Below are 15,758 nucleotides of genomic sequence, written 5' to 3' on the forward strand. Positions count from 1 at the left end.
AAAGGAAATCAAACCTGAATATTCATTGGAAGGACTGATGCTGAAGCTGAAGCTCAGATACTTTTGGCCACCTGATGTGAAGGGCCAACTCATTGGAAAAGACCCTGAGGCTGGGAAAGATTGAGGGCAGGAGGAGAAGGGGACAACAGAGGATAAGATGGTGGGATGGCATTGCTGACGCAGTGGACATGACTTTGAGCAAACTCCGGGGGATAGTGAAGGACAGGGAAGCCTGGTGTGCTGCAGTCCATGGGGTCGCAGAGTTGGACACAACTTAGTGACTGAATAACAATAGACAGTGGAAAGTGTATCAAGAAAAACTAATCACTATCTATAAAATGGATAACCAACAAGGACCTACTGTGCAGCGCAGGGAACTCTGCTCAGTACCCTGTAATGACCCACATGGGAAAAGAATCTGGAAAAGAATGGCTGTGTGTGCATGTATAACTGAATCACTTCACTATATACCTGAAACGATCATATTGTAAATCAACCACACTCTAACACAAAATAAAAGGTGTATTAAAAAAAGAGTTGGACAAGACTGAGCGACAAATCACCACAACAACAAAAGAACTCATGACACAGATGGGGCTTAAACAGAGGGGGAAAGCAGCTGAAGCCATGAGGGGACTACAGCTGGTCCAGACAGGAGGGGCCTGCGGAGGACCAGGGCAGGGGATGGGCTGGGCTTGTACGTTGCTCCTTGGAGTTCAGATCTTATCCTCAGGGTTACTAAATGCCTTTGAGAGGCTGGAAACAGGGAGACGTTTCTTGAAACTTCCTCTTGGCTGAGGGGAGGAGGATGGATGAGAGTGAGCGACACCAGATGCAGGGACCACAGGGTCCCTATCTCAGGAGAAAGCTCTAAGTGTGAGGATGCTCATGGGTGAAGCTCCAGAGAAGCCTGTGAGCTGTCCCAACAAGCCGGCGGGGGTGATTCCCCACTGGAGGAACTTAACCCTGTCAAACGGGATCTGGCCAGTCAGAGTGACCCCCACCCAATAAGGGAAACCCAAAGTCTGGAAGCCCGACACTTTTTCTCAGTCTCACTTTCAAGGAGGGGAAAGCTGCACTGGAGCAAAAAATTTATAAACACTTGGACTGGTTCAGATATACACCCCTCTTCCATTCTGCAGTCTTCTGAGTTTCGTGCACCATAAATGGACCATAAATCCTGTCAGCTCACAATTAAGTCCTTTGGCCTTTGTATGCCCCACTGACTTTCAGTCACTCTCCAAAGGTCACCTTCTCCCTTAAACTTCCAGGCTGGGGTCCACATCCTCCCCACAGACTCCAAAAACTCCTGATTCAAGCTCATGGACTAGATTGTAATCTGTACTTTGCTTTCAACCTGTTCCCACTAAGAGACCTTGAAGGCAAGGATTTTTATCTTGTTCACCTTTGTGTTTCCACTTCCTAACACACACACACACACACACACACACACACACACACACACACACACGGTTAGTGTTGTCAGAATCCCTGAGCTGCAAGGACTCACTGTTCTCAGTGCTGGGGCCCTGAGTTTGATCTCTGATCAGGGAACTAAGATCATAAAAGGTTGAGGAGCAGAACCAAAAAAAAAAAAAAAAAGTGTTATTGGATAGATGCATGCATGGATGGATGAATGGGTACATGGAAAGATGGATGGATGAAGGGGTGGATGGATGAATGGATGGATGGATAGATGGATGAATGGATGAAGGGGTGGATGGATGAATGAATGGATGGATGGATGGATGGATGGATAGATGGATGGATGGATGAAGGGGTGGATGGATGGATGGATTAAGTGGTGGATGAATGGATAAATGGATGGCTGGATGGCTGAATGGATAGATGAATGGATGGATGGATAGATGGATGGATGGATGGATGAATGGATACATGGATAGATGGATGGATGGATGGATGAAGGGGTGGATGGATGAATGGATGGATGCATAGATGGATGGATGGATGGATGGATGGATGAAGGGGTGGATGAATGGATAGATGGATGGATGGATGAATGGATAGATAAGTAGATGGATGGATGGATGCATGCATGCATGGATGGATGGATAGATGGATGGATGGATGAATGGATGGATAAAGGGGTGGATGAATGGATAGATGAAAGGATGGATGGATGAAAGGATGGGTGGATGAAGATATGCATGGATGGATGGATGAATAGATGGATGGATGGATGAATAGATGGATGGATGGATGGATGGATGGATGAATGGATGAAGGGGTGGATGGATGAATGGCTACATGGAAAGATGGATGGATGAAGGGGTGGATGGACGAATGGATGGATGGATAGATGGATGAATGGATGAAGGGGTGGATGGATGAATGGATAGATGGATGGATGGATGGATGGATGGATGGATGGATGGATGGATGGATTTCTTCATGATGTTGTACTAGCTGAAAAACCAATTCATCAGTCAATTAACTACATCAACATGGACCCATCAATTGCTCTCTGAGTGTTTTTACACAGCCCTCTTCCCCTGGCGAGTCGGGGTAGGACACGCACAGAGATGCTGGCTCAGCACCCCCGGCTCACCTCATTCCTTCTGCAGCCATCTTGTCCAGGTTGGCGGTGTCCTTCGTGCCCGCCCAGTTGGCTCCCAGGTCACCCCACCCCATGTCATCCGCCAGAATGATCACGAAATTCGGTTTCTGGCCTCTTGTTTCCCCACTGAAGCTAAAATCCACGAGAGGATAAAGACATCCCAGGAAACTCAGCCCCACCAACAAGACCTTTAGGGAAAGCCAGGCCATGGTGATCGGGGAGGATTCTGAGTCTGTGAAGTGACACGGTGGTGGAGTCTGCCAGAAGACACCGGGGGTGATGGGGACACCTATCGGGGTGTTGGGGGCTACAGAAGCGAGGCCCCCACCTGGAATCCTAATTCAAGTCAGGAGACTCCAGCCCTGAACCTGGCTTTCTCCAGCCCGGCTCTGGGAGGGGGCGGGCAGTGTGCGGCAGTCAGACCGCAGTGTCAGCAGCTGCTTTCGGCCACTGGGAAAACGAGCCTTCAGTTCAGGACGGTGTGAGCCGGGGCACAGGCCGTGCAGCTGTTCGGGGCTCCAGCTGGTGAGTGCGGGATAAACGCTCACATCTGTGAAACACCTGGACGGTCCAGAAGCCACAGTCCTCCCCAGTCGAGTTTCTGAGTTCCAGATGGTGGAAGACTTCGTGTGTCTGTCAGGTTTCCTGAAAGAACAGAAATTGACAAGAAAACAGAGGTAAAACTGCCAGTGCAGCTGTGTTTTACTCAGTAGCTTAGGAAATAACCACTTTCCCATGCCAACACATGTTTTCCTTCTTATTCGAGTACTGAACGGGTTCATCAGTTTCTCCACCTGAGAATTAGTGATGCTAATAATATTTGCAATAGGCCGATGATTACAGGGCTGGAATCAACATTAGGGACGATGTCTGAACCTGCTCACTGAATGGGGGGGAATATTCTGAGGCCCATGTTCCAGATCGGGGGATAGGAGCCAGCACCCCACTCTGTGAAATACCAGTGCTCCCCGACTCCCACCCCATCATGTTTCCCTGACTCACGAGAAACCAAGTGCAAACGTGTCAAACCCATCAAGGACTCTAGAAGAAGGGGTGAGACCCTTCCTACCAAGACGTGCTCCTTCCTAACAGTCAGGCTGTAAACTAGCATGCTATACAACAGCAGTTCTAGTTTGGATTTTTGGCTGCACCTTCGTTCTCCTACCAGGGATAGAACGAGAGCACCGAGTCCTGACCACGTGGACTTTATTGGCATTTATTTGGAATTCCCAAATAAAAGAGCAGTCTGTACTTTTTTTGTGGTTGCACTGTGCAGCATGCAGGATTGCAGTACCCAGACCAGGGTCAGACCCAGGTCCCTTCAGCGGCAGCTCGGAGTCTGAACCACTGGCCCGTCAGGGCAGTCCCTCTGTATGAAGTTCTTGATGGAAAGTTGGGGGGAAAGGGAAGGAAAATAATTAAGTTAATGGTTGGATCTGGGTGGACAGTCCAGGGAGCTTACTGTAGAACTCATTCCACTTTGCTGTACATTTGAAATGTTTCATAATAAAATGTTAGGGAAAAAAATGTCCAAAATGTGTTTAATGGAAATGTGTCCCTTTACATCTTGACAATGTAATTTGTAAAAAGAAAATCTTAAGTCAACCAGTGCTTCTCACATTTTGACGCACATACAAATCAACTGGAGAGTTTATTAAAGTGCAGGTTCATTACGTGAGGCTGGTATCTGGAAACTGTATTTCTAATGTAGTCTTTGGATCACATTTTGAGTAGCAAGTGGCTTAAAGGAAAAAAAAAATCAAGGACTTCCTTGGTGGTCCAGTGGTTAAGAATCCAGCTGCCAACGCAGGGGACACAGGTTTGATCCCTGGCCGACGAAGGTCCCACATGGGGTGGGGCAGCTATGCCCGTGAGCCACAGCCACTGAGCCACGGGCTGCAGCTACGGGAGCCCGTGAGCCGAGAGCCCAAGCTCCACAGCGAGAGAAGCAAGTGCAAGAAGCGGCGCTCCGCAAGCGGAGAGCAGCCCCCGCTCCCACAACCAGAGAAAGCCCGCCCGCAGCAAGAGACCCAGCACAGCCACAGCACACAACGGCCCGAGCGACTCAAAACAAGCAAAGCGAAGCGTGTCAGTCGCTCAGTCATGTCCGATTCTTTGCTCGCCCACCAACTGTAGCCAGCCAGGCTCCTCTGTCCATGGAATTCTCCAGGCAAGAGTCCTGGAGTGGGATGCCATGCCCTTTTCCAGGGGATCTTTCCGACCCAGGTCTCCTGCATTGCAAGTGGATTCTTTACCATCTGAGCCACCAGGGAAGCCACAAACAAACAAACAAAAAATTAAGATTCTGGTCCTAGAAAAAAGCAGACCTAACTAGAGGTGATTAACATAACTGGAGATGATTCAGCTTCAGTGGAAAAACACAAAAGCAATGAATCAGGTTGAGTTTTGAAAGACAGAAATGGAAGGTTATGCTTTCAACTGCAGGCTGCAAATGGAAACACAGAATAAAACCATATTACCCCTAGTTCACCTAAAAGCCCTAAATTGACTAGGTTGGTAAGGAGACATAGACTTGAAATTCTGGATCAGATTTTAAACGTCTCTATGGAACACCCAACCTATTAAAGGAGAACCAAGTTATAATAAATAAAGACGCTACTAGGGCTGGGACTTCCCAGGTGGCACTAGTGGTAAAGAACCTGCCTGCCAGCGCAGGAGACGTAAGAGAGTGGGTTCGATCCCTGAATCAGGAAGATCCCCTGAAGGAGGGTGGGGCAGCCCACTCCAGTCTTCTTGCCTGGAGAATCCCATGGACAGAGGAGCCTTGGCGGGCCACAGTCCACGGGTTCACAAAGAGTCAGACACGACTGAAGCAACTCAGCACAGCACACACCAGGGCTGGGGTGTTGAGAGATGCCATCTGTTTCCCTGCCTCGGAGGAAGGAATGAACAGCGAACAGATCCAGCCAGCCAACCCAAAGGCCAACCGGCTGGATGGGAGTGGCTGGAGGTATGTAAGTTCTGGAAGATCCAGATAAACTTAGAAGGAGAGGCAGATATGCACTTCATCAAAATAAAAGGAATTCCAAGTCAATAGTCATGGTCATCTGGAGGGCAATGAATCAATTGTTCAGAAATGCAAATTCCTCTGTTTTCCAAAAGGAAAGTTAATATTTCAAACTCAATTAGATTCAACTGGTATTTGTTGATCCTGAGGCCCCAAAGACTTCTCCCTTTCTAGAAGAAAAAGCCTTTGCACACGGAGGGAGCCTACAAACACTTGTTGACTTGTCTCACTGTACTGGCTTCTGACCATGAGCAACAGTCAGAGGAAGCTTTTCTTCTTCTTTTTTTTTTTTTTTATGGTGGAGTGCAGTGTATTACACCAGTGGTCCCAAGGCCCAAGTCTCCTCTTAGCCAAGGACCCCGACCAGCATTTGTGAAAATCTTTTATACCCCATGTGTACGTGTCCAAACCCACCAGCCCAAATCCCTAGAGGCTTACAAAGGAAGGGTAAATACAATCACAATAATCCCATCATTCACGTGTTGTGTGTTCAAACAGTTAATAATCAATAAGCCTGTGGTTACATTCCGATAGATACTGTCCGAGGCAGGGATGATTAGTGTCTGTTTTCTCTTAGGCAATGAGTAACCTGGATGTGATCTTCAAGATTCCCCTGCCCAGTGGGGGTCGTATCCTTCCACTGTCATTCCCACAGGCGCTAAGCACAGAGTTCAGAGTCCACTGGAGAGGCGGCCGTGCCCCATCAGCACGGACAGGCCTGAGATGGAGTCCAGGCCCTATGAATTCCTTCTTCAGTCTATTGAAGCAAGCATCAAAAAGACAGCTATCATCTTTAAGGTGAGCGCCGGGGGCAGCTTTCCGGAATCCCTGAAAACCTGATCCGCCTTGCCCGTCAGGTTTTCTCCTCAGGACCTTGTCATGGGTGGGATCTCGTGTGCCGGCTCCGGCAGTTTAACATTACATCAGTTTGTCCTTTAGGAAGAACAGGATGTTTTCTGCATTCTATTTCTATAGTAGATCTTTGCACATTATCTTCTGGCCTTGGGGCCTATTGACATTTTATGCAAGTCAGGTGACTGTAAACCTATTTTCCGTTTCTGTGGTGATCTTAACAGAAAAGTTGCAGTCTCATAGGACAACAGTACAGCATGTCACAACATAGTAGAAATATAACCTTGTCAACACAAAGGTCAATTCTTCTGCAGAAGCTGTCAGTTGAATTTATCTCAGAGGTTTACCCCACACAGACTCTGTGGCTGGCTTCGGTGAGGCAGCCCCTGCCTAGCACTCCTGGCTAATAATTAACAACCATCTCATTGTTACCACACTAGGGCTAAGCTCTTATTTTTCTAAATTTTTAACTATATTAACAATGGTTTCCACTGCAAAACCTTAGCACATTAAGAGCAAAAACACAGCAAGCAAACATTGACCCAATAACCACTTTTAGAATAATTTTTCTTGTGTTTCCTAATAGGGCTTCCTCACCCCCGAAGGGCTCTATGCCTATTAGGGCCTTTGTGTGATCACGTTCTTTATGCTGTTTTATGATTAGGGTATTATGAGCAGTCATGTACCAAGGACATAAACGCATTTGCTAAACAAACTAAAATGCCAGCAAAGGAGTTTAAATTGAAACACTCCTTTCATCCTGGATAATCTCATAATATACCACCACCTGGGAGACATATTGATTAAAGTTCTAAGTTGATTCTTATTTGAAAAGAGATTGGGCAAGGCCTGCTGCCTATGCCACAGAAATTAGGGAGTAGTCTATTAGACAAGCATCAGAAAGACAGATATCATCTTTAAGGTGAGCGCAGCTTTTCGAGATCCCTGGAATCCTGATCCGCCTTGCTTGTCAGCTTTCCTCCTCATGACCTTGTCATGGGTGGGATCTCGTGTGCTGGCTCCCGGCATCTCCCCCTTTTTTATTTTTTAAGAGCCAGATGGATCTCAGTCGCGAGCTTTTGAGTGTTTTGCCGGAGAGTTCTGACAATACAAGGAAGGATTATAATGAGAAGAGGACTAGGGCTGCTACAGCAGCATAACTGAAGATAGTTGATAAGATATTTTTTTCCAGTAATAAAGTTGGAAAAAGTACAAAAAAATCATTAGCAGCCCCTGCAGCAGTAAAGTACAGAGGGGAATGTTCTAAGGTTTTCATCTGACCGTGAAGCTTTCCAAGAGCTAAACTAATGCTGGAGCTATTCCATACACCCAAAATATGATTTTTAATCTTTTCCCAATTGTAATCGGTATCACTTACTTTTAGAGGTGTTACACAGATCCACCGATAGTTGGTGTGACAGGATAATGCTAACTTTACCCTTAAAGCCTGCAACTCAGTTCCAATATGTATGACCGTTTCTTCTAGGGCGTCTATTTTTACTTCTAATTTCCTATCTATAATCTCTTGCGTAGCTAAAGCTAAAGAAACATTTTTTTTACATATCATTGACATATTGAGCAGTGTGTACCTGTTGAGTCAATGATATCGCCGCCACAGTGACAGAGGTAATTGCGATTATTAAGGCTGAAATCCCAAAGATAAGTAGTCCTACAAGCGGTCGGGATCACATTAAATCTTGCAGTTTTGCAGAACGGCTAGACCGTAATTGTCATGCCAATAGGTACTCACTGCGACGGGCACCATAAGGTAAGGTGGGCGTCGCAGCACCACAAAGGAACAAACATTATATTGAGAGGTTAGGCAGGACGAGAGCATGCACTGCTCACAGTAAGCTATATCTGGTCCACCTGAATAGTTCATCTGTATATGAAGGCTTTTAGAGTCATCAGTGAACAAAAAAGCGTAAGGGGAGGGTAAACAAGCCAGCACAGAATAGGTGGAATCATTTTCTGGCCGAGATAGAGTAACAAGGGAGATGTCAGCAGGGGCTCTCCAAATTTCTGGTTGCCAAAAAGTTTTGCCCTTAGTTGTATAGGACAACATGGGGGGAACAAATTGATTATGATGCCATTTGCTGGCCGCCAGCGGCCAAGGGACGGAATCATCTTTCCAATTGCTAAACCAATTGGCATAGTCAGGAACAGATCCTGGATCCTGACTCGGGTCTGGATTGCTCCAGTCTTGTATCGAATAGTTTCCTCCTCCCGGTATTCTATAATCTATTTTCAAATTATAAGTACAAGATTTCCATACCGGATATCCCAGGAGGTTGTCTATAGTTTTCCATACGACGTCTGAAGGAGCAACATCAATACAATTTGGATATTTTGGTGAATCATTGAGGAACAAGGATTTATAGGGGTCAAGGACCCCAGGCATATGGGCCTGTAATATCCAAACCAGCCAATCTCCTGCTTTATCTGAAAATTTTGATGCTGGAGAATCTGTCAGAATTGCTTTTTGGAGACTCCGACACACCCCTCTTTAGAGGGGGTGATAAGATCTCTTGTATAACTATGGGGAAGTTAAAGCAAACGGGAAGGTCATCTGTTAATCCCTTAAAAGTATAGTTAAAATTAATGGGATGGTGATCTTTATCATAGGAAGCATAGGATCCTCCCAAGAGATGAGGCTGGTTTGTGTTGACCCCTATAGGGTCATTGTTCCAAGTAACTACTTGGAAGGTTGGGGGATCAGGGAAATATGCTCAGTATTTTTCTGATGTGGAAGAGGTAGCACTTAACTGGCAAGAAAGTAAAGCAAGCATAGCAATAAAAACCCTTTCAGGAGAGGCTGAAGATCTCTGTAGAGAAGCTATTCCTTGTGCTTGATGGCAAAGTGACTTAGTTTGCCCCCATGTGGGTATGGAGGCTTGTTGAGTTGCCCGCGCAGGACGTCTTGGTGGTTTTCTACTACATAAAGGAGCAGGAGGATCACAGTCTTTTATGCAAAGCCATGACATCTGTCTAGTGGGTGGATCTACCGTTTGTTCTTCCAGGATCTCCGCTGCCGGTTGTTTCAGAGTCTGCTGGACTTTTCAGGTGGGTGGCGGAGGCAGGGGCAAAGGAGTGCCCTTCGTCTTTTGTGGTCAAAGCAATGGGGGAACCGGATGTCTGGGGGACTGCGACATGGCGAATCTGTCTGTCCGGGATCCAAATTGGTGAGTCAGCACCCTTCAGGTCCTGGTTCGTGGCACCACTTGCCAGGGTCGACCCCAGCCTCGGTAGGATCCAGGGCTACCCTCAGGATGAACGGCGTCGGCGAGAGAAGATGCGTGAGCCCAGCCTCTGTGAAGCCAAGTCTCAAAGCTTTTCTTCTTAAAGCCACTTAGCTTGGAACCCTAGAGCCTCTAGTTCTTCATCCATAATCCATTTCAGGATGACCCAGCATGAAACCTTCCAGGGAGTGGGGGAAAACCACTGAAGAAGGAAGTTAAAATTAAGGTGGGAACAGAAATAAACAGATTGTCTTTCTTAAGAATTCTATGATAAAACATTCCTCTGAGGTTTTTCAAAGAGGGTCATTAGTCCTTACAATTTTTATAGAATGGAAATAAGCTAATTTAGCCAGTACACCATCCTTCTCCTCCACGCCCACACCTCCAGGGAGACATTTAATACTTTCCCCCACTTATTGTTTTTAACTAAAGGGAAAAAGCAAGTCAGACGTTCAAAGATTGGTCTCCAAGCCACAAACCTTGATTAAGATCCAGGCTGACATTATGGAAAACAGTATGGAGGTTCCTCAGAACATTAAAAATAGAACGGCCAGACAATCCCACAATCCCACTTCTCAGGGTATATCCAGAGGAGATGAGATTAAGATCTTGAAGAAATACCTGCACACCCGTGTTTACTGCAGCATTATTCACCAAGTGTCCAGTAACGGGTGAACTGGTAAAGAAAATATGCCGTCTATCTTACACACACACACAATGGAATTAGTGGACCTTAAGAAAAGAAGGAAATTCTTCTGCATTTATAACAACCTGGATGAACCTGGAGGATGTTCTGCAAAATGAAATAAGCCAGGCACAGAAAGATAAATATCTCCTGATCTCACATAGTGATCTCACTTCTACGTGGAGTCTAACAAAGCAGAACACGCAGAAGCAGAGAGGGGATGGTGGTTGCCAGGGGCCAGGGGGTGGGGGAAGGGAGTTTGTCAAAGTACAAACATTCAGTTATTTGGAATCAACCACCTCTGGGCATCTAACGTCCAGCACGCTGAGCAGAGTTCACGAAACTACACTGCAAACTTCGCATTCACTAGCAGCAGACCTTCAGTGTTTCTACCACCAAAACAATTTTAAAGGTGACCATGAGATGAGGGATGTGTTGATTAGCTTGACTGTGGTCATCACTTTGTAATGTATGTATATATCAAAACAATACATTGTACAGACAACAAATACAGTTCTTGACAGTGGACATGAACTTGTGCAAACTCCGGGAGATGGTGAGGGACAGGGAAGCCTGGCGTGTTGCAGTCCATGGGGAAGCAAAGTGTGGGACATGACTCGGTGACTGAACAACAGGCAAGTAACCCAATTTTCACTCGTCGGTTGTACTTTGGTAAAGTTGGGCTGTTATCGCTTTTTTAAGTATCCAAGCTGAGGGACTGCCTGGTGGTGCCGCGGTTGGGACTCCGCGCTCCCAACGCAGGCAGCACAGGTTCCCCCCGGTCAGTAAGCTCCAAGACCCTACAAGGCGCATGTGTCCTAGCTGCTCAGTCGTGTCTGACTCTCTGGCACCCCACGCACTGCAGCCCGCCAGGCTCCTGTCCATGGGGTTCTCCAGGCAAGAACACCGGAGTGGGCTGCCGTGCCCTCCTCCTGACCGGAGGTGGAACCCAGGCCTCCTGAATGGCAATCAGAGTCTCTGCCGTCTCAGCCACCAGGGAAGCCCCACAGTGTGCACGGCAAGGCCAAATAAATAAATAACAACAAAAATTTAAAAATACATATCCAGGCTCAGACTCTGAGCTGTGTCTTATCTGAGGTCACTTTCCCCAATTTTCTTTACACATCACACTTTCCATCTCAGAAGGGGGTGTGGTCACAAGCAAGGAGCACTCCTGGGGGCTTAGGAAGAAAGGGGGAGAGACTCCCCTGGTGGTCCCCTGGTTAAGACCTGGCGCTTCCAATGCAGGGGGCCCGAGTTCAGTCCCTGGTCAGAGAGCAAAGATCCCACGTGCTGCTTGGTGTGGCCAAAAAAAAAGGCAAAAAGGGGGTCTCTGGCAATAAAGCCATCACCTCTCCTTCCACTGGGTCGGAAGTTAGCCGACCACCTTACTCAACAAACTCCTCCAAGGAAGGCCCATCTGTTCCATCGCAGCAGAACTCCCTGATGGTCTAGTGGTTAAGAGTCTGCCCTCCCAATGCAGGGGTGCAGGTAAGCTCTCTGGTCAGGGAACTAAGATCCCGAAAGCCTCCCGGCAGAGTCAAAGAAAGAAATAAAAGGTTATCTGGGACAGATCTTGCTGGGGAGAGCACACCCTGCCCCTGTCCTTGGGCCGCAGGAGAGGGAATCTGGCTACTGATCAGTTTGGCCAGGGTCTGTGCTCTTCTCCCAAAGAAGGCAGTGGCACCCCACTCCAGCACTCTTGCCTGGAAAATCCCATGGACAGAGGAGCCTGGTGGGCCGCAGTCCATGGGGTCGTGAAGAGTCGGACACGACTGAGCGACTTCACTTTCAGTTTTCACTTTTGTGCATTGGAGAAGGAAATGGCCACCCACTCCAGTGTTCTCGCCTGGAGATCCCAGGGACGGGGTCGCACAGAGGCGGACACGGCTGGAGTGACTTAGCAGCAGTGGCAGTGCTCTTCTCCGCCAGCCCCGGTGTGAAGCAAGGCGCTGGGCCTGCTAACCCTGGTTCTCCTTGGTTCCGGGCGGGCTGACGGGGGAAAGGTGCTCCTGACAAGGGGACGATGCAGTCTGCGGGCCAGGAGCGCCGGGAACCGGCGGAGGCGGCCACCTGAAGTGCAGGAGGCCCGTCACCTGACCCTGGCTCCCCGAGGGGCCCCCGGCCACGCGGCCCACGAGAGGGCCTCCAAACAGCTGAAACAACAGGACAGCCGGCGGCCCTCTCTGGCAGAGAGCTCTGTTGGGTTTCCAAAGACAAAGCTGCGGATGAGCCGAGGCCAAGAAAGACACAGGCCCGGGGGGAGCGTGATCTCTGGTTGCAGAGCCCTGTGGTCTCGCCGGCTAGTCGGAACGCGGGCGGAGGGGGCGCGGGCTGCAGCCGCCAGGCACGCGGGCGGTCCCGGGACACCAGCTGCCCACGGGTGTCCAACATGATCCGACATCGCCCATCGGGGGACGCGGAGCGAGGGACGGCCTCGACCCGGGCGCTGTGCTTCATCAGGGGCGGAAACGCGGAACCCACTGCCCGCCTGGCACCCCCCCTTGCGGGTGGGTTACGGGAGGTCAGGGGCGGCCCCACCGAGGAGCGGGCCTTTCCAGCGGACCCGGGAGAGAAGCGAGCAGGACTCGCGGTTCTGGAAGGTTCTGCCAGCGAAGCACACGGCGCAGAGCGCAGGGCCGGGGCGGGTGAGCCCCGCTGCCTGGCTGGGGCCGCGGCGCGGCGGGGAGAGGCTGCCGGGGGCCCAGGGCGCGGCGCTAAAGGCGGAGGTGTGCCCGCCAGCAAGCCCTGGCGAGAGCACCGCCTGCAGTTCTGCCTCGCCCGCCGCCAAGCTCAGAGCCGGCGAAGAGGCGCTGACTTGGCGGCCGGCGTCAGGCGGTTCCTCACCGCTGGGCGTGATGAACCTCCTCAGGGCTACTGCTTGGTCCTGAGACCCCAGCGTGTCACTCTGGGGCCGGCCCAACTCGGAAAGATTCCCTGAGTGCCTATGGTGGGCGGGGGCAGCGGGGACTTGCCTGGTGGTCCAGTGGGTCTCGGTTGGATCCCTGATGGGGAACCAAGGTCCCACCTCCCTCTGGGCAGCTAAGCCTGCACGCTGCAAGCAGAGACCCAGTGCAGCCAAAGTTTAGAGGGAAAAAAGGAGTGTTTGAGGGGGGCGGAGCTTCGGTCCCAGTTCAACAGAGGATGCAAAGGAAAAGCTTTGTTTTCTGTTACGTATTTTTCTTTTTGTTTCACTGAGGTGTCAGTGACACACACCCCTGTGTAAGTCTAAGGCGTGCGGTGTAAGGACTGGACAAACGTAGACTGTGAAACCACAATAAACCTAGTTAACGTCCATCATCTCCTATAGACACAGATAAGAGAGACAGAGAAGAAAAATAAATGGTTTCTCCCTTGTAACGAGAACTTCGAGAATCTTCTCTCCTAACAACTTGCAAATATTCCACAGAGCAGGGTTCCCTACAGTCGTGTGTCATCCGTCTCATCCCCACGACTCATTCATCTTCTAACCAGAACAAAGGAAATCTTTGAATACCTCCATCCAAAGTGGGAGAGCAATTCCACTTAAAAGACTGAAAAAAAATTTTAAGGGACTTTCCCTGTGGTCCAGTGCTAAGACTCCACGCTCCCAATGCACAGGGGAAAGGTTCAACCCTAGTTGGGGAACTAAGATCTCAAATGCCACAACTAAGATTGAAGATCCCCAGTCCCAGTGCAGCCAAATAAATAAGTAAAAGTTTTTTTTTTTTTTTAATTTAAGTTTGAAGACATCTAGCCAGACCCTGTTGCTGGGAACATCAGCTTCTGTGACCCCAGCAATGCCAGGGCACAGATGACATTCTGCCTGGCTTTCGGCTGGAACCACCTGTTGGGATCGGCCCAGTAGGAAACCACGTGGCAGGAGCCAGTCTGGGAGAGCAGAGGTGACCTGAGGTCACACCTCTAAATACTCAGCAGGCTGCAGAAATTATATCTGGGTCCTTGAACACAGGTCAGAAAAACAGAGAGTAGATAGGCCTCTGAACAACATCCTTTCTCTAAAACTCCGTCCTCCACTGGGAAGAAAAACCATGAGGGGTAGGATCCAATGAAAGACTTTCATCAGGAGGGACAGGACATAAGTATACGGAGGGCTGATTCACTCTGATGCACAGCAGAGACCAGCAAAATACTGTAAAGCAATCACCCTTCGTTAAAAATAAACTTTAAAAAATACTTTGTTTAAAAAAAAAGGGGGGCTTACAGTCAGTTACCTCAAATCCACTCCCTTAAAGCCTCTTTGCCAAATGTTTAAGGACATTTTACAAAGCAATGTTTACCTATTATTTACCAAAGTTCTTGTAATGGAACCTGTCAAACATACGAAAGCTGAGAAACTCACACGTACCCACCCAACATCTAAACTCAACAGCTGTCAGCACAAGGCCGCCGCCTCTCCCAGTTCCCTTTCCTCACTCTCCACTTATACTCCATCATTTGCAAACAAATCTCAGACATCATGTAACCTCATCGACAATCATTTCTATATGCTTCTCTAAATTATAAGAACTGTTTTTAATATACTTACAATTCTCAGTAAAGCCCCCCTTTAAAACATAATACAGTAATTTGTGTTCACCATCGAAAACCCAGTGAATGTTGCAACGTCCTCAAAGTCTCACCATTGGTTCTGGGTTTTTCTACAGTTTGTTCTGGACTCCCCCGGAGGCTCAGCAGTAAAGAATCCGACTGCAATGCAGGAGCCACAGGAGCTTTGGGTTCGAGCCCTGGATCGGGAAGATGCCCTGGAGAAGGAAATAGCAGCCCACTCCAGTGTTCTTGCCTGGAGAATCCCATGGACAGAGGAGCCTGGCGGGCTGCAGTCCCTGGGGCCACAAAGAGTCAACACGACTGAAGTGACTTAGCACAAACTGTTCTAATCGTGATCCAAACAGAGTCCGTTCTGCACTGCACTGGACTCACGTGTCTCTTCTCATTTATATGTTCCTCCTCTCTCTTCCCTACAACATATTTGTAAATAAATTTGGTTGTTGTCTTGTAAAATTTCTGATCTGGCTGATTTTACCTCCATTGTATCCCTTAAAATGTTCCCTGGAACTCTGTTCTGTTAATCTGTAGATCTATAAGTGAGACTAGATTCAGGTGAGTTTTCAACTTATTCTCTTATTCTATTTATTAATACTTTATCAGCTGCACCATGGGCCCGGTGGGATCTCAGTTCCCTGACCAGGGTTAGAGCCTGAACCCCCAGTTGGGAGTGGGGCGTCTCAGCCGATGGGCGGGAGGGGCTCTCTCAGCTGAGGTGTATTTTCGGCAGGAGGGGGGACAGGCTGACCTTATGCTCTGTTTCCCCCGGTAAGGCTGGTCAAGGGAGTATGTATCAGAGTTGTATTTTTTCCTTGTGTCATTTTTGCA

The 15,758-nt window shown here is 48.6% G+C and overlaps 1 protein-coding gene and 1 long non-coding RNA gene across 19 annotated transcripts in view; one reads left to right on the plus strand and one right to left on the minus strand.

Moving 5' to 3' along the window:
• Positions 1-15,758, minus strand: part of ARSG (arylsulfatase G) — a 104,633-nt gene that overhangs the window by 50,094 nt on the left and 38,781 nt on the right. For 17 of the 18 annotated variants that reach the window (XM_070480101.1, XM_070480093.1, XM_070480088.1 and 14 more), the window contains one exon: positions 2,570-3,223. In XM_070480101.1, the coding sequence (XP_070336202.1) occupies positions 2,570-2,787 (218 nt within the window). In that variant the 5' untranslated portion in view covers positions 2,788-3,223. Of the gene's footprint in view, positions 1-2,569; positions 3,224-15,758 lie in introns of those variants that run through there. The other variant, XM_070480102.1, reaches the window with a different exon arrangement.
• On the plus strand, positions 6,002-15,380 carry LOC139039214 (uncharacterized). Its single transcript, XR_011492533.1, has 3 exons — positions 6,002-6,404; positions 9,479-11,017; positions 15,029-15,380. It is a non-coding gene; the product is annotated as an uncharacterized lncRNA (long non-coding RNA).

This window comes from Odocoileus virginianus, chromosome 17 (assembly GCF_023699985.2).
Source record: "Odocoileus virginianus isolate 20LAN1187 ecotype Illinois chromosome 17, Ovbor_1.2, whole genome shotgun sequence".
Taxonomy (NCBI): Eukaryota; Metazoa; Chordata; class Mammalia; order Artiodactyla; family Cervidae; genus Odocoileus; species Odocoileus virginianus.